The sequence below is a fragment of the Amphiprion ocellaris genome, chromosome 17, assembly GCF_022539595.1.
Source record: "Amphiprion ocellaris isolate individual 3 ecotype Okinawa chromosome 17, ASM2253959v1, whole genome shotgun sequence".
NCBI classification, from domain to species: Eukaryota; Metazoa; Chordata; class Actinopteri; family Pomacentridae; genus Amphiprion; species Amphiprion ocellaris.
The window spans coordinates 8,568,232-8,587,354 of NC_072782.1; the positions used below are offsets into that span (position 1 = coordinate 8,568,232).

The 19,123-nt window shown below is 38.9% G+C and overlaps 2 protein-coding genes across 2 annotated transcripts in view; one reads left to right on the forward strand and one right to left on the reverse strand.

Annotated features, from left to right (window-relative positions):
• The window catches only part of LOC111566835 (E3 ubiquitin-protein ligase UHRF2), a 35,415-nt gene extending 28,249 nt beyond the window's left edge, over positions 1 to 7,166 (forward strand). The window contains exons 10-16 of the mRNA XM_023267615.3: positions 111 to 217; positions 549 to 711; positions 1,054 to 1,191; positions 1,597 to 1,831; positions 2,085 to 2,233; positions 3,099 to 3,197; positions 3,287 to 7,166. Coding sequence (XP_023123383.2) covers positions 111 to 217; positions 549 to 711; positions 1,054 to 1,191; positions 1,597 to 1,831; positions 2,085 to 2,233; positions 3,099 to 3,197; positions 3,287 to 3,433 — 1,038 coding nt within the window. The 3' untranslated portion in view covers positions 3,434 to 7,166. The remainder of the gene's footprint in view (positions 1 to 110; positions 218 to 548; positions 712 to 1,053; positions 1,192 to 1,596; positions 1,832 to 2,084; positions 2,234 to 3,098; positions 3,198 to 3,286) is intronic.
• A 2,907-nt stretch (positions 7,167 to 10,073) lies between these two features.
• On the reverse strand, positions 10,074 to 15,889 carry oaz1b (ornithine decarboxylase antizyme 1b). Its single transcript, XM_023267613.3, is given in 6 exon segments — positions 10,074 to 11,167; positions 11,274 to 11,359; positions 11,685 to 11,857; positions 12,167 to 12,253; positions 12,255 to 12,306; positions 15,700 to 15,889. Coding segments are annotated over 6 exon segments (654 nt in total). The 5' UTR covers positions 15,825 to 15,889; the 3' UTR covers positions 10,074 to 11,036.
• Between the last annotated feature and the right edge of the window lie 3,234 nt (positions 15,890 to 19,123).

Below are 19,123 nucleotides of genomic sequence, written 5' to 3' on the forward strand. Positions count from 1 at the left end.
GTTTTATGGCGCTTCACCCTCACTGCTAGTTTACTGTGTCTGTCACATGTGAAGTCCGGGGTCTGTCATGTGCAACAGCATGCCGATCACTGTGTTATGGTTCCTGGTAGGACCGGGGAGACGAGTTCACCTACACAGGCAGCGGGGGTCGTGACCTCTCAGGAAACAAGCGGATCGGAGAGCACTCGTTCGACCAGACCCTGACGCACATGAATAGGTACGACACTCAAGATGACCTTTTGTCTCTGTGTGTGTCTCTTCCTATTGATATGCAGTGTTACTTGGAGATAGAATATACTGAATACTAGACAACCCTTCTTCTGTCTTGTTTCAGGGTGATTTGCTTTGATTTCTGTTAGTCAGGTTGTCAAACTTGAACTTTAAAAAAAAAAAAAAACTAGATGTTTTAACTTGAATAACTTTTCATCATATTTGCTTTTTCAGTGTAAGTAACTAATTGCTTATTTTAATAAGTGAAAAACTTCCGTCTGTGATTATTCCCACTCACACTTTATAAACATTGTTGTGTGTGCTCCTGACGCCTGCAGAGCATTGGCCTTAAACTGCGATGCACCTTTGAATGACAAAGACGGAGCAGAGTCCAGAAACTGGCGAGCGGGAAAACCAGTGAGAGTTGTGCGCAGCTCCAAAGGTCGACGGATCAGCAAATATGCGCCCGAGGAAGGAAACCGCTACGATGGTATTTACAAGGTACCATCAAATGCTGCGCACCAAAACCAGATGTGTTTACGATGTTGCTTAAAATACAGAGAAACCATTACATTGTATGAATGTGGGAAATCATGGGAGTTACAAACGCTGCCTTACACTACAGCCCTGTAGGATCAAACCCCTATTAAATCTGAGTTACAGAGCAAAGCAATAAACCAGAAACAGTAAATAACCCCATGGTCCCAAAACAATCTATTTTTGAAAATGTTGAGGTAAAACATAAACTCCTTGATTCTGCTTTACCCCACAGGACAGTCTTAATTCAGAACAGCTCTTTTATGTGTGAAATTTACTGTTATTGTGGCTTTTGGTGGCTCACAGGTGGTAAAGTACTGGCCAGAGATCGGAAAGTGTGGTTACTTGGTGTGGAGATACCTACTGAGACGGGATGATATGGAACCGGCCCCGTGGACACCTGAAGGTGTGGAGAGGATCAAAAAACTGGGCCTCGCTGTTCAGGTTAGTCTGCTAATATACCTGAATGTGTGTGTGTGTTTTTGTGTCAACTGAACTGTGTAGATACTACTGAAAATGAAATGCATTGTAATACTGCATCTCATCTCACTGTTTTGCCTTCTTCTGTTTAGAATCAGTGCCGAATTTTGAGTATGTGTGCAGCGAGTACCGTACAAACCCACACTTACAGTATGATAGAGCACAGTATGTAGCATATACAGCACCTTTGCATGTGTATATATTCAATTATGTGCTTTATTAGTGTCACTGTACACCTCTTCTTGATATTTCTCATTACCTTCATTCTTTTTGCGCATCCAGTTTTCAGACATATATCAGAAAATAAGTTCAAATTGTATAAATGATGAAGTAAAATAAGCACTTGTGTCTCTTCCTATGTGTCTGCAGTACCCACCAGGCTACCTGTCAGCCATGGCTAACAAAACAAAGAAGGAGGCCTGCGCCAGACCTGGTCGTGGCGGCCGGACTAAACACTATCCCGGGAGAGGGAGGCCACGGAGACAACGCAAGATCAAGGAGAAAGAGGAGATCAATGAGGAAGAGGAGGATGAGAACCCCGTGGAAAACATGGAAGAGGAGGCGCCACAAAGTAATGGAGAGCAGAAGACAACCAGAGATAGTGGTGGGTGCTTTTACAGACAAAGCTCAAAGCAGGTCAGACAAGGTGTTGTGAGAAGAGGACAGGTGAGGACGGCGTGATCAGTGAAACTTTATTCAAGATGGTGGAGAAATGTCCACCAGGATCTTACTTATCCCAGGCATAGACCACTGAAGATGTTATTTACTCAACAGCTTAGTTTTCATTTGCATTGTCGTTTGTTTATATTCTCTAAGAGTAGCTGCTACTTTTTAAGTTTTATTTATGTCTGTGCCAGAATCGTCACCAGTGGCAGAGCCTCCGTCTAAACGGGTGAAGATAGAGGAGACCTTCCAGCTGTCAGAGCAGCAGCAGCAGTTGATCCGAGAGGACACAGCCAACAAGAAACTCTGGGATGAAGCCATGGAAAACCTTAAAGAGGGACCGGTATGAATCAGTGGGATATTAAGGAACACCAGTTCATGGTTTATCCGGCCCTGTTCACTGACTGACAGTGCATCTGTACACATACTGTAGGGTAGTGTGACGTAGATGGTCACATTCTCCTGTTTGAACCTTAAAAAACACACTGGGCTCCTGTGGATGTTTTGGAAAAACTTGTGACTTTATGTATTTTCAGGATATAGCAGCAGATTAGGCCTTAGCACTATGTCAGTACGATTACACAGTGGACAGACATAGAACAGGATTTCTGGAGCAGTTGTAACTTCCCACTGTGTTTGGGCACCATTGATGGAAAGCAATTACAAATCAAAACACCTCCAAAGTTCGGTAGTGACGACTTTAGTTACAACTCTTTAAATGATTAATTAAAAAGGTGTGGATGACGGAGACTCTCCTTGAATAGCCTCTCCTTAAAACAAACATTTGTTTTGAGCTCCATTCGTTTTCATGGCGCATTTGCAGTGCATATAATCTCAAGTTTTGGACCGTGCACTGGCATTGACAGTAGACCTCTTGGGCAGATGATGCAATTTCTATCATGCAAACCCTTGCGGACACGGAAACCACGAATTGGCTTTTAACACATTTTAAACCCCTCAAAACTGTGTTCAGAAAGCATTTTCCTCAACAACCTCTTAACAGATAATTCACTCCATCCACCATCCAAGAAAATGAAATTCGTCTCCTTGATCTTTAGAGCTTAACTGCCTGAGTCACCTTCTGCATTATTCCCCAATTTTGAGACTAATGTCTGACTTCTTTTGTTGGGCAGAATTGCTCTGAAGGGTTTTTTTTGTGGTTTTCACAAATTGAATACATTTTCGTTTGTGTTGCTTTGTTTCCTCAGAATTTCCTGCGCAAGATGGAGCAGATCTTCATGTGTGTGTGCTGCCAGGAGCTGGCCTTCCAGCCTATCACCACCGTCTGCTCACACAACGTTTGCAAGGTATGTCTTAGTGGATGCATTTGTAAAAGCTGCTACATAAAATCCTCCGTTTGTGCGTGTTAACGTCTCATGCCGTCTTCCTTCCTCAGACTTGTCTCCAGCGATCGTTCCGAGCGAAGGTTTACACCTGCCCTGCCTGCCGCCACGACTTGGGCAAGGACTACGTCATGACCCAAAACAAGACGCTTCAGATACTGCTCGACCAGTTCTTTCCTGGCTACAGCAAGGGACGATGAGGTCGAAATCACATTTATAAGTAGGATACATGCACATAAGCATCCATTCTGTGCACCCTCGTATACCGTCAAGTACCTAGAGCTCCACTTTAAAATGCATTGCACACACATAATGTACTTACCCACGGGCAGATGTATATTGCATATACAGCCATTTATGTATACAATCATTCATACACAAACAACCTCAGTAGGGACTGACCTCATCTGCTGAACTTGGACTGTCTCCATTAACATCACCAGCCTGAAATTCAACCGACGACATTTTTTAAACCTCCCCACTCCTGCCACACAAACGCGCACAAAAAACAAACGCACAAAAGGAGCCCAACTCATACTCCCACAAGCCATCATAAGGTATCAGTTCTTTTTTTTTTTTTTTTTTAGTTCTCCCTTCCACTGTGTTGTCCACTGGTTCCATTAATTGACATACAGCACGTTGTTCGAGTGCAACTTTCTCAATATCATAAGATCAGCTGTTAGATTCCTGCCAACCTGTTTGCATTTTCTGTACCATGTATGTGGCTTTTTACACCAAAATACTGATCTGTGCGCTCGGTCGGTGCTAAGAGTAGGTTGGCCTGTTATGGCAAAGTAAAGTTAAAAAAGTCCAAAATGAACATCCAGTTATACATGAAACAAAGCACACAATATCTTATGCCATTTTAACACTTTAATATTGACATATGCGTCTTGTTTTGTAGGTTAATCAGAGGCATTTACTAGCATCCTGCTAGCTGCTCATGTCACTTGGAATAGTGCCATTGCCATGCCTTGAGCTAATAAGAATAGCAAATGTCTCGCCAGGGGTAACTTTCCGTGTTTGGCAGAGAGCAGAAATTGGCAGCTGCGTCCAGTTTGTTTGGAGTGTTGGAGGATTTCCTGCTCTAACAAGGCTGCAACTTTACATACTAATAGAATCTACCAATGACACAAATCTCTGTTAAGATTTTATGTGGAGTCATAAACAGTGTTTACTAAATGCAAGGCTGTAGGGGCAAACATTGTGGAATCAGGTTTTTAAAAGTAATTTTGGATGAGGAATCACACCTTAGAGTTAAATGCAATATCCAGTACACTTCCAGTTTATCAGCTTTCTTTAATAAGATCCTGTTTGTTTCTAATTCCGAGCAGCTATGAAATAAATGTACAAGATACACTTAATGCACTAAAACCTCGCACAGCGTTTAAATAAATGAGTCACCATAATGTAAAGACGTTTATCTGGTTCATGGTTCCGTAGACTAAACTGTCCTTACGCATAAGATGAATACGTTCTGTTTTTCTTTATTGACCAGAATGAAACCTGCAACTGCATTAAATGCCTGTAAAGTGTTAGATGAGCCGCATACACATTCTGTTCAGTGACATCTGAAATGGCACACTGTGGTTTGTCCCTGGTGTTACCAAGCAACCACAATCAAGCAGGACTTCATACAAAGATGGTTAGCATATAATGTGCTCAGCAGATATTCATCTGCTATTGTTCTTCCTGTTGGGCTCAGTGTAATGTTCTCTGGAGAGCTCTGGGTGTCCACCATGATGCACATCTCCTTCATTTTAGAAAAAGTGGTCGGATGAGTAATTGCATAGGCAGCACGATGTGGATTATTTGTCACATTACGTCCAGAAAATGGAGATACAGCTGTTTCAGTTGAGCCAAACAAAAGGCAGTTGATTTGTGCTTGCTGATAAAGAGCTTTCCACTCAACGTGATGCGGATCCACACAGTCGGAGGCTCAAGGCCAAACTGTACAGCTCCCTAATGTACAGCAGAGAGGCTGGATAGTGTGTTTGATGTTGTCATAGATTGTTATTCACCACTGCTGTCCTTTTTAAACAACCAGATTGATAAGTAGTGCTTTCAATGCTATCAAATACCAAAGATTAGCACCAAATTCCCCATCAGTTTCCTAATATTGTTTAGTTTCTAATTTTAAACAGACATTTACTGATTTAAAATAAACATTTTAGAACATTTTACTTGAGCCAATTTCTTTTAAGGCTGCTTGTGCTTATGCAATGAATGTCTAGTCTGTTGTTGGTGCTAAAACTCAGATATTGTATTGGAAATGTCTTGAAATAATATCCTATGCAGCACAAGTGAGAGGTTTGTAGTTCACTGGTGGACATAAGCATAACAGACTTGTCTAGTTTTATTAATACACAATTGAATATCTTAATGGATAATGCATTTCATTGCACTTGCATACATCACAACATTGAACATGCATGTTGGTGCAACGTGAAGTTAGAATTATGTTCTTCTTTACTGAACCTCATGGTCAGAAAATGAACACTGGCAGTTAGAGAAGTGAAGCCTGAGGTAATTATTTAACATCCAAGCCCCTTTTAGTCCCTTTTAGCCAATAAATAAGCCATCAAGGATTGCAAAACAGGGCTGCACAGTGGTGTAGTGGTTAGCACTTTCGCCTTGCAGCAAGAAGGTCCCTGGTTCGCGTCCCGGCTTTCCCGGGATCTTTCTGCATGGAGTTTGCATGTTCTCCCTGTGCATGCGTGGGTTTTCTCCGGGTACTCCGGCTTCCTCCCACAGTCCAAAAATATGCTGAGGTTAATTGATCATTCTAAATTGCCCGTAGGTGTGAATGTGAGAGTGCTTGTTTGTCTATATATGTAGCCCTGCAACAGACTGGTGACCTGTCTAGGGTGTCCCCTGCCTTCACTCGAGTCAGCTGGGATAGACTCCAGCCCCCCCCCGCGACCCTAGTGAGGATTAAGCGGTGTATAGATAATGGATGGATGGATGGATTGCAAAACAACACCTGGGAAAAGTCTAATTTGTAATTTGTAAGTTCATCACAGGGAAGTTGTTCTTGTAGTCCAGAGAGAAATCTGAAAATACAACAGCGAACTGAGGAAGAAAAGTGCATTTTTAAAAGAACTGTCAAAGCAAACAACGTTGAGTTACTGATTAGAAATGGTTGGCTGTGTGCTCAATATGTTCAGTTCAAATTAGTTGGATTTCTTGAGACAGAAAGTTGGTTCCAAAAAGACAGGATCATATGAGAGAAGACTGGCTGATTTATTTGGGATATGCTGGATAACAAGGAGGCCTGTTTACATACCGCCGTACATGTTTATAAGGATTATGAGCGTGTGTGACAGAAGGAGATCTTTTCTTTTGCTGTTTGCCTGAGATTTCTGGCTCCACACAGAGGTGAATGTTTTCAAGTGGCAAACATGAGACCGTGTGGATGTAATGTCTAACCTGCAAACAAAACAGAAACACGAGGACCTCGTTTATTTTCCCAGATCATCAGGTCTAACTCGCAGTGATCTACAGCCCAGAAACCAAATCATAATGGCAGCTGTGAACATGATACAAACAAATCTGGATGTGTTTTCCTCAAATTCGCTGCACCAAAAGATTCATCACTTAAAAGAAGTCTCGAGAAAGCTCACGGTTGTGTCTTGACTTTCTAAAAATATGCTTATTTTGGAGAAAAAGACACATTTTGTATTTATTGCTTCCCTTTTCTCATGTTTAACTACAGAGACTATCTTAAAACTAGACAACGAAAAGCACTTAGAAGTCATAATCCTACTAATATTTTCGGCTTAACATTTAATTTCTGACTTGTTTCTATTTTAGCTACTCCTGCATTGTGACATTTTCCATTGCAGATACTGTATTGACAACAGTTAAATGCATTGCTGCATACAGAAGCCTCTTTTTACTTATTATACCAATAAAAAGTCCAATTTTCCTGGAGTTAAAATTGTAAAAGAGAGTTTTTTTATGGCGAGCAGTCGACACAGATTTACGTCTTCTATGGTGCTGACATGGTACTTTAAAAACGTCCGGGGTTGGCAGGTTTAAAACACATGGAGAGCAGCGGCACATCACTGGATGTGTGATGTGGACAGAGGTCACCTGGAGCGGTGAAGTTCAGTTACTGTACACGAGTTGAGTTTGAGGGGAGATGTAGCCCTTGCTCGATGCCACTGTCACGTAAAGCCATGTTTTTCCTTTGACACAAAGACAGCCTCAGCCGAGTCAACACGCTGCTGTACACATCAGTGTCTTACTCTCTGTCAATGTTCAGATCAGAGACAAACGCTGTCTGTCTGACCCCCCCGTCGTGTTACCGACACTCCCTCCTTTTTTTCCATTGGCAGGCTGTTTGTTTGTTTGTGGTGATGTCCTTGTTTCTGTTCAATCATTCAGGATGTTTTTTTGTCTCTTTTTACCGACAACATGCAAGTACAAATGCTACTATGGTCTTTAAAGCTAACTGTGATGTGCATTACTTCCACTGTTGCTTAATCTTGTTCGGATTATTTTCTCCACGCATTGACTGGCAAGCTAATAGCCCTCCTTTCTTTCTCTGCTGTGACCTTTGCTCCCCTCTCCTCTCTTTCCGCAGTCTTCTGCCCTCCGTGAACCTACAGTACTAACAATTTTTAGACGTCTTGTGGACGCTTGGCTTCAGTGCTGTGTCGTTTTAATTTCATTGCACTCTTATTGAAGAAAAAAGTTTGAGAAGTCACATTTAATTTTCCTAGAATGCTTACTATTATCTATGTCCGTACACCGTTTATTTTTTTTCTACCATTTTAGTTGCTTCTCTTCGATTTTAATCATTAGTCATTTTTATGTTGGCAACCTCAAACATTTGCAGCAAAAACGCCAGTCTGAGGAGTTTCATTGCTTCATATTGTGATCTGAAATTTTATACATGTCATAATAATACTTGATATGTACCTATTAAATATTTGGATTCGAGAAAATAAGTCTATTCTTTAGTTTTTGCCCTGTGTTTTACTGATTGAATGTGGCAAATAAGTTTAGATTTCAGAGTAAAATGTAACATCAGAATGTAGATAGTGATGTTAATGTTTGCTCTTTAAAATTCGACTCAACTTGGCCAGTTACATTTAGACTTTTTAAAGCTTTTCAGATTTCTATTTTGCGAAACTTAAGGTATTCTCTTAATCATATAATTTAGCAAACTGCATTTTTTTCCTATATGTCCCTACAGTAATGAAGTTGAAGACTGTTTATTTTGCCATATTAAAGAAATAATATTTTTTTTATTTCACCATTATCCAAAGGGAATGTATGCATTTCATATAATAATGATAATAATTTATATAGCCTCTTTTAAAAACAGAGTTTACAAAGTGCCAAAAAAAGGTGGATATTCAGCACCATTATACAACAAAATGCCTGAACCTGAAAGAAAAAAACATGGAAACAAAAGTAGGACAGAAACACGTTAAAAGATTTACAAAATAAATCAATGCCACAAACACCAATTTATAGGAAATAAAACAATAAAAGCGACAAAAATGCCGTGTCATTCTGAAACACAAAACCAAATAAATAAGGGTACAAATAATAACCATAAAAATAAATGAATAAGGAGTAAAAGAGAAAAAACAGACTAATAAAATAGGCAAAATAACATAAAAGCAAGTCTACAAAATGGGTTAAGACACTTATTCTGCCTATAAAGCAGATTACAGCGTTTGCAGCAGCACGTCTACAGATTTGTCAAAACTTCTAATGTTCATTTGCTTGTATAAGTAATTGCTGGTGCACCCTGATTACTGAGAACTTGCTTTCCATTATTGTAATCATAGTTTTAACATTCAAGAAGCTCGGTATTAGCCAGAATTCAGTGAGGATGTGGGCTTTTAGCTCGAGCTGCGGCATCAAACCATAACATCTTCTGATCGTTTGCCATTAAAAACAGGCCACACATCATTTACGAGTGTTATTCTATCATCATAATAATTTACAAATTGCATTAGTTTTAGTCTGTTTCATTTGGCACCAAGAAAAATAAGCAGTTTTCCGTTTAGGAGCTCCAGATGTTGCCTCTGATTTCAGTGAAGGCCTTTTGAGTTGTTCTAATTAGGCTTCCACTCAGGCCAAAGGTAGACAAGGAACACACCGGAACTAACATGAGCCCTAATAAGAATAATAAACTTTTCTGTTAGTAGCATCTTTAAAAAGCAGTGTGCTATTTTGGCACCATCATTAATCAGGAGAATTGAAATCAAAGTGCAGGGAATCAAATCAAATTAAATATACAACAATGAAAATAAATAACTTGGAGGCAACATAATGTCAATCAGAAACTGTTTTCTATGAAGAGGTCTGATCAGCCAAATGAAGTTTAATGGTTTGTGTGGGTGGCTTTTAAGCTTTTTTGTACAGTTTCAGCAGATATTAACATTCAAAGCTAATTTCAATAGTTGAAAATGGAGAGTTTGGAGATAATTTTATCTCAAAATTGATGCAGAGAACCAAAGGAGAGCCACAGATACAACTTTATGTTGAATCGTTGTGTAGTTCAGTGTCCTGTGGAGCCTCCTGGTGGTATGAAGACACTCTGACATGCTTTGAATGTCTGCCCACTGCTTGTCTAACTCTTTAACTTAGATTTGTTCCAATCAAGCAGCACATAATGCATTGTTAGGTACTAGTTTCAGTATGACAAGGGCATTGCTGTTATGTAATAATGACAAACATTATTTATAAAACATATGCAAGTAAAAAAAAAAACTTCTGAAGCATCTCCAGCAGTTCCATCTAGTAGAAAACTTACCTAAAGACTTAAAAGGAGAAACTGGACTATTCTGTTCTGGTCCAACAGAAGACGACAAAAGATTGTTTTTGTTGTTGTTTTATTATCACAGAAGCACAACAGGTACCACTATGCAGGTGAACAACAAACTCAATACTATTGTGGAAAAAAAATGTTAAAAGGAATGCTAATCCAAGAAACAAAAATATCCAATCATAACATCACAGCATTTTTTTTCCAACCTCCAAAACAAAAAAATTCTACAATATATTGTCAGATATACACGGCTGAAAGAAGCAAAAGCACTTTGGATTATTCACCTTCCCTTCACTTTGTACCAAATACACTCATCATAAAGATCTTGAACTTGAAGCGCCTACATCAGACACATGCAATAGCACTCATCTTCTCACTCCACTTCTAGTCTAAAAGGATTCACTATCCAGCTATGAAGTACCAATCATTGGGGCTGTTGCTCGAAAGTAAAAGTTGTAAAAATGCTAACACTACTGTGAAGATGTTAGTGCTACAAAACAAAACTGGTCCCGCTGAAGAGTATTCGTTATTTCGATTCAGAGAAAGAAAATTTAAAGTCATTTAGCCAATCAAAAGAAAGCTGGAGTACCCGAGTGTAAACCTGATGACCTTTTTTGTTGTACATTCAAGAAATGAAGAATCCGCCGTCTTATTTTGTCATGAAAAGAGATAAACGAAACAAGACTTGACAAGAAATTAAACTTTACTAGCTATGATAACTGCAATATCATTGTAAGTCCAAAAAAACCCAAAAGACTCCCTCCTTTTTAGGTGACAACATCGATGAATGTTGAATGAACATTATAATAAAACACACAAAGATAGATGCTGGAAACAGGAGATACACAGCTGATGTATTCCCTTGAACACATAAAGCATGAGGGGGGGGGCGGTGAGTATTTGCATACAGAGAGCTACAGCCCAGGGTTTACCACAGCTGGGACTGTATAGAAAAACATACAATGGGAAGAAAAAGATGTAAGCAGGGGGGTGAGAGGTTGTCTGGAGGGCTACTCCTCGTCCGAAGAGTCCCTGTCGAAGTTGTAGGCCATGAAGAAAACATCGGGTCGAGGTGGGACGAGGGCATGGCCCGGTTTCACAATCTCAAAGCCCAGAAAACTGAAGGTACGCACCAGTTTAGCTGAAAGGGAAAAGATTTACCGAGTCAGAAGCCAGAATAATTAAGCTATCAAATGATGGGCGGGTGGAATAGGTGGGCTGGGAAAAACGAGGCTGTTGGCACGTACCACGATCATCTCTGTTCTTGTAAAAGCAGACAAACACGCTAACGACTTTCAGATGTTCTTCAGCATACTCGAGGAGAGCTGCGAAACTGGAGGGAGAACAGAGGGCAGCTTAGGTTAGGAAATGGGAAAACAATGTTGCAACAAGCAGGCAAAAAAAAAACTAAACTGAGTCTCTGGCTGCATCTCGAGGTTTCTTTTCTCCAAGGATTAAACACATTTTGCTGATTATTTTTATTATTTTTTGTGGTGTTTGGTTATAGGCGGCCATGTTGATTTTCAGCCTGAAAACAGCAAAAATGTCAACTATGATACCTGTCAACTATGTTACAAAAAGTCCCGCAAGTATATATTGACCCCTGTATAACTTTAATTGCTTGTTGATTCTAAAGTCTGCTGCTGATTGGGCCTCACCTCTCCTTGCTGCCTTCAGGAAGAGGGTCAAGAGGTATCTCCACATAGAGTGCACTGCTGCTCAGGACAGCATCCCACTGTATCGTCTTGGTAACGGTGGGACGGCTTTGGAAGTGGAGTATCCCAGGGCGACCATTCCCAGCTGGCTCTTCCGTCACGGTCAACTTTCGGTCCTGGAATACAAGTAAAAATAACATAAATGTATCAGTGTCACATAGGTTTCGTGTTTCTTTTTTATTGTTCAGCTAGGATGGAAATGTGGCCAAAAAAATGCAAGCACACATGGAAATAATGTGTCTGAATCGGGTAAAACCCCTTGTGTGCCTTCTGCCGCTCTGCTTCGTGAACCAACTCTGATCCCGTGACAGGAAATGGTTTCAGTGAGGAGGAAGCCTGCATGCTTGAGACACATCTTCTGACGCCGACAGCTTACACCCTTTTTGCATTTGCACATTTCAGCGTTAAGATGGCATGTGACTTACTGAGTAGAGCGGCCGAGCTGAAGGAGCATGATCCCGTGTGCCATTCCCTCGCCCACCTGGGATCTTCAGGGGTGGGAGAGGGGCATCAGGAGCACCACAGAGGCCCCGGGCCGCGGGTACTACTACAGTGCAGGGACAGGCTGGAAGGGGGAACAAAGAAAAGACGATCACAAAAATGTAAACGTATGGTTTTCCTGTGATCCTTTTCTATTACAGTAAGCAAAGACAGACATAAATGGACTTGTCATTGTGCACCATAAAGAACTGCAGCAATATAATTTCACAAGGTGCGATATGGAGTATTTTGTGGTATTATTCCTAGAAAATAAATTGTCGGCTCTTTGCTTTACACACCTTTATTTTGCTAAAGCCAACAAAGCCCAATGATTTCCATGCAGCTCGCTGTAATGTTTTGTTGGCACTGTCAACTGTGTCAACACCACATCAGACCACAACAGCAAGACACCACTTTCTCATGTCTCAAAAGCAAAAAACAGAACTACTAGAGCACCACATATGCTTTTAGTTCCTTGTCTAACATGCAATCCTCGTTCTTTTCTTACCGAGTTTGGCCACACTTTGAAAAAGTGTCAACCACTGTAATGTTCATTTAAGCAAACAAGCTGTGCTTTGAAAACAAAAATGTCTGGCTTTCCCCCCCCGTTTGTGATAAGCTGTTAAAAAATACAAGATTATCAAATACTGCTTGCCATAAAGGTTTTTGTCCACAAACTGTGGACTTTAACAAATACTGATGCTAAGTGCTTAATCCACAGCATGTGTTAAACCAGCAGGACTTGACTGTTCAGTTTATGTTCACCAAAACAATAGCACTATGTTTACAGAGTTGTTAACGGAACATTTAAAAGAGCAGCGCACCGGCACAGAGGGATGCTGTGGGAGGCGACCAACCGCAAGTATTTGCTGCTAAAAGCACAAACCCACACTCCCGTTTTAAACTTGAATTTCAGTGTGGTTAGTTAAAACAGCCAGAGTAAGTAAAGCCGTTAACAGAGTCAACCTCTAATATCTACCAAATGTCCACAAACATTTGTTGTGCTGTAAACAGGGCTTTGCTGTATCTTGTGGTCTGCATTCGGGGCAAAGTAGAGAGGAATTAAGTCCAAATATCAGTAAGAATACAGTGTAAAACAAAATGACAAATGGGCCTTTTTGATGTAGTAGTGCAAAAAAAAAAGCATGATTGTCTAACAATTACCTATGAGATGGCAGATTTATATTTCAATCAAACAGCACAGTGGCTTGAGCTGCACCTGATTACTATACACATCATCAATTAATATGGCCTTTATTTAATTATTATTAATTTGCACTATAAAATAAAAAATGGTGAAAAATATTCACTAGAAAAACAGACCATTTTCACAGCATCCATTTTGATATAAAACAGTAGGTAAACGGGTGTTACTAATTACATAATTTAAGGTTTTGTTCTAATTAGGAAAAAAAACTCTGCTAACATCATTAGAAACACCCCTATTTATTATTTTATGATAAAATCGCCGATGTGAAAAAGGTCTTAGCCTTCAATTATGTTTATCCAAGTTTCTTGTTTGTGTGCCAACATCTTTTATTTTCTTGCTCGAGTACAGTGTAAACAAGGCCTCTATACCTCGATGTATTTTAAGATTAAACAAATGCTTGCGTGAACAGATGAAAAGGCAGACATTAACTAAGGAACTGTGGCCACTTTTGCTTGAAAATCAAACGATGACATTCTGTTCTAAATATAGTATCAAAATTTGGGCTTGGACTTGTGATTGCATTCATTCTCAAATTATCTGTTAATTTCTGACCATTTGTTTTATCTTTAGAATGGCTGAAAACTGTGAAAGCTGCTTATTAGAATTTCCAGCAGCCTGCAGTTTGTTTTGTTCCGTCAACAGTCCAAAAACCAAACATAATTATTTTTGCAATCATTTGACAAAGAAAAGCATCAAATCCTCACATTTGAGAGGGTGGAATTAGGGGGGTTGTTTAAAATTTCTGCTTTAAAAATGAATAGCTTAATCAAATCTAAAACAATTGCAGATTAATTTCAGGTGTGGCTAAACAATACTGTGATTTGGACAGCTCTCCCTGTCACTCTTATATGCAAAGTAGATGACTTATACATAATTAACTCATGCCTCTTTGTTGGGTTAAAGATTAATCGGTTTCAACGAGAAACTGCAATTCGAAGCTATGCAATTAACATATGGCAAAGGCTGCAATTTCGGACATAGATTATGCAACGCATCTGACCCTGGGTCTGCTTTCTATTGACGTTATTACTTTAATTTGAATGTGCAATACTAAAATGCTACTCTTGAGTCTTGAACGGCCAAATGGATTCATTGTCAGATTGATATAGAAAGGTCCTTTTACTTTGCTATTGGAATTTCTTAGTTTTTAAAATAGCACAATCACACCTTTATTTGTGCCATCATCTATGCCATTTAGCAACGTAATAAACACGTTTGAAGCAATCTATATTTTTAATTGATTTAGAAATGTATATGTGGTAATGATGGATCATATATTTCAAATCTATTATTACAATAAATACTTCAGCTTTAGATCGTAAATTGTAAGACTTGGTAGAAAAAACGCAGTAAGATTAGATCAGCCTTTTGTAACTACTTGGAATGGAATTATAAAATTATTAAATGATCGAACGAGCTTCCTTTTGGTTGACAGGGTTTTCACGAGGTTCTATTGTACAATCACCACTCCATCCATCAGTGTTTACAGTACCATGTCTGTCCTCACGTCGCCTGCGGCAGTAAGACGTTGGTTGCGTAATAACCAACCTGACTCCGCTGTCAGCTCACGAGGTCACAGTGGTCAGAAACGTGCTCACCTGTCGACGTTTCTGTCAACCCGGTGTCATTTTTTCTGTCGCCTTTCCCGGAGCCACCAGATGTTACAAGAAAACACCGTGTGCTGCTCTGGTTTACTTGTGTCAGTACAGCGCTTCCCTGTTTTGAGGCGTGTCTGCGCGGATTAAGCGTTTTCAATGTCAAATACTTGACGTTACGTTCGAGTTGTTGACCGTAAACTTACCGGAATGTGAGAAATTATTTAACTATACCGTTCAATTTTACATGAATTTAAATGAGTTGCCCGTGTCCTAGGCGACACACGCATTAAAAGCTGGGGGTTTTAAGTTTCCACAGCAAAAACGTTACAACTGTTAAATGTTTTCTTGTCAGCTAGCCCACGCAGTGACGTATCACAAGTTCGACGACGTTCCTAGCTAACATGAGCTAACGCTGCTCAAGTTGTCTCTCGGGCCACGAAGCAAATGACTGCAATTTTAACGTGACATCTTTTAAAATACCCTAAAAACAAAGTACATCACAAAACACAATGCTAAGCTATTGCTAATACTGCGCATTTAAGTCAAGAGCATATTTAAATGCCATTTACTTCCGCTTTTCCGTGGCTGCTAGCTGCGCTAGCTTAGCCACCCCTCCCCCACATCACGGTTAGCAGTAAGCTAGGTGAGGTATTTCTCATCGTTTACTTACTTCCCAATCATGTCACAGATATTACTACTTAGATCCGCCATAGTAATAGAGGGCTGCTGTTTTCCTTCTTTCTCGCGAGCAAAGCAATGACTGTTTAGGATCCGCTGGAGGTTGGATTTTACCATCCGGCCTCGGGTAGAGACACGACGGGCTGACTGCTCTCTGCTGTGCTCCGCTGGGTAGTGATCGGGCAGAGAGCTGGGGGCTGTTAGATAAGGAAGAAGTCAAGCTACACGCAGCCACACGACACAGCTTCCTCTTTCACTTCATAATCAGTGTGACATAGATGGGAAAATGCCTATTTTGGTGCTGTAATTCCAATTCAGTGCTGTAAAAATGTAGTCATGACAGTGCTAATTATTGAAATTGGCATTGCTGTGTTGGAATTACAAATTAGCACTGCAGCCAATGGTAATTTTCTTCGTTTATCAACCTGTTGATTATATTATCAATTAGTCAAATAATTGGTCTATAGGATGCCAGAAAATGTTGATAAATATCCATGTGTTTCCCAAAACCTAAGATGGCACCCTGAAATTGGCTGTTTTGTTCACAACCCTATCTTACTGTCATAGAAGAGTAAAGAAACCAGAAAATATTTAAATATATGAAGCTGGAGTCAGACGATTTTGACATATTTGAGGAAATGTGTGGTGTTGTCTGTCCTGAAACTTCTGCGGCAAAGGATCTATCTATCATATATTCAAAACAAAACAAAACAGATTAATCAATTAGCAAAATAATTTGTGATTATTTTAATAGTTGACAACAAATGGATTCATTGTTGCAAGTACAGTTCCTTTATCTGCATTAAGACATTATTTTAAGAAAACCAAATATATTTATCTGAAAATAATTCAGTTTAGGAGACAAATAATAAGATTCATAGTTAATATATTTCTGATGAAGCTGTATAGTGTATATGTCGTTTATCTTAAAAAACATTACAGCATAGCAATTGATCAAAATATAAATACATTTTTTAAATATATATTTTAATTTATGCAGGCCAGATTACTGACAAATAACATTTATGCTTTCTGCAAGTTCTATTTCCAAAAATGCAAATAGCAAAAAGTTAAAAATACTGCGTGACCTTAGCTCTATGTACAGTATGGTCCACTCAACTATAGATGTATTAACAACACCACAGATGATACCAGTTGCCACACTTAAAAGTTTATTTACAGTACAAAGTTCACATTTCATTTTCAAGGTTATACTCTCATAAAGATCTCATGGAGCAAAACCAATATTTGTGTAGCTGTGTGTTTAGTTGGACCAGGTGCTGTGAATCACAATTTCTGTTTCCATTTGAAAACAGCATACAGCAATTTGATTTTTGCTTTCACAAGCATTGTACCACACTGTTCACTCAAGATCTGTGGACTTTGCTGACAAGTGTGTCTGAAAGCTCTGAAAAACACAGTCAGATGACTTTGTGAATACTGGAGTTAAGATTATGTTGTTTACAAGGTCAAATATTATTCTACACAGTGTACAAAACAATTATTGTCTTTGAGATTTCTGGAATAATAATAGTACATTCTACCATAACACATGATATGTGGAAAAACCCCGCGTTATTCTAGTGAATTTAGCTGTCATTACTTAGAAATTTCAGTAAAGTCCATTTTCCAAAGCAATAAAAATGGAGGCTTTTATATTGACACCGGAAGTCGTACTTACAGCGAGGCCTAAAATAAGCTAGCCTTATACTAGCAGGCTAATGCTAACCGTGCTAAGACGCTAGAGGTTGCGTCAAGATGCTAATAAAGACCAAGAACGTAAGTTATATTTGGGAAAACTGACCCACCCTGACCTGTAGCCAAAAAAACAGTTATCACAACGTGATAATATCACGAGTGCCGTCATTTTAAATTACAGTCAGTTCAAATGTTAAAACAAACTGCGTTTCCTTCCCGTTTCTTGGCTTTAGCCTTAGATGCTAATCCGAATAAACAAACAGGTTAGCTTGTTAGCAGCCGTCAAGCGGCCAGGGGGCGTCTAATGGAAAAGTACCACTGACAGAAAAACTTCGAACAAAGACACTACGAACATATGATTTCCGTATCATTATTAAACTTACATTTGCTGCCAGTTTTATTTTATGTGGACACATTGGTGGAAAAAGCAGTTAAATTATATATATGTGTTTGCAGTGGTGGAAAAAAAGAGTACATTTAAGTACAGTATCTTACCCAAGAACTAATTATACTATTTTGAAGTAGGAATAGGAGTCTATAATTGTAATATAACTACGACAAATGCTACACTGCAAAATTAGTATTTTTTTTGTTATATTGAATATATATTTTCTTTTTAAAACGCTTGTGTTTTTGCATAAGTAACATTTTGAAAACTATTACATTGAATGGAGTGTTTATATTTTGGTGTGTATTTAAGTGATGCTGATTGCGCCTCTTAAATGCCACTGAAATTACCAGTAAAACATTTGTCAGGTTATAAGATTACATTTTTATTGTGTATTTTGCATTGTATATCCGTATTTATTTTTGGCAAAGCTCAGAAAAATACTCGTGATTATGTTTAGGCTCACACCTGTTTATGTTGCTTATATCTCAGTTAATATAAGTTTACCTAACCTAGTCAACCTGTCAGACTTTCCTAAGTAAAATTAAATTCTACCACGCAATGCTTCTCTGTTATAATAATTCAAACATGATAAAAATAGATTACATGAGCAAAAATTTGAATGAAATATTTGGCATGCTCGTTTCCTCCACAGGATGGCGACAAAGAAACATGATTTCTCTTCAGCCAGCAATGACATAACTCCTGTTTGTGTGAAATAATTCTGATGATTTTTGTTTTTCACTAGCTTGTGAATAAAAGCAAATATTAAAAATAGATATTATAGGTAAATTTGAGTGATTTAAATGCTTCTAAATTCAACAGATGAGACTTGTTTGTTCATGTAAATGACCCCACTGATGGTGCAATTGTCAGATGGTATGATTGTCATAATGACATAATATTTCAGCTGATAAATTCACACTTTTGCATATAAAAAAAATGCAGTGGCACAAAGACAACATATGTATGAAAACATAATCCCACAATCAGGCCATGGCCTCACTTACACTGGGGCTACACAAGGCATGGGACAGTTTATTTATTGAAACTTGTAGATTTTGCACACGAACTAAACAGTTTTATAATAATAAACCTTTTACATAGGTCTTTGTGTTACTTTTTTGTTTATTTGTGCAAATTACAGGGGTGATCATCTTCCAGAAACTGTTAAAGTGTGAATGAATAAGCAAAATCTGGACAAAATTATTATTAAAACCTCTCACAGAATACTGTATTTCAAGATTACAGCAACACTAACCTCAGCCTCAAAAATTCAATAACTGTGAGATAAAATTAAGAACATTTTTTTCTCAAGTACAGCACTCAC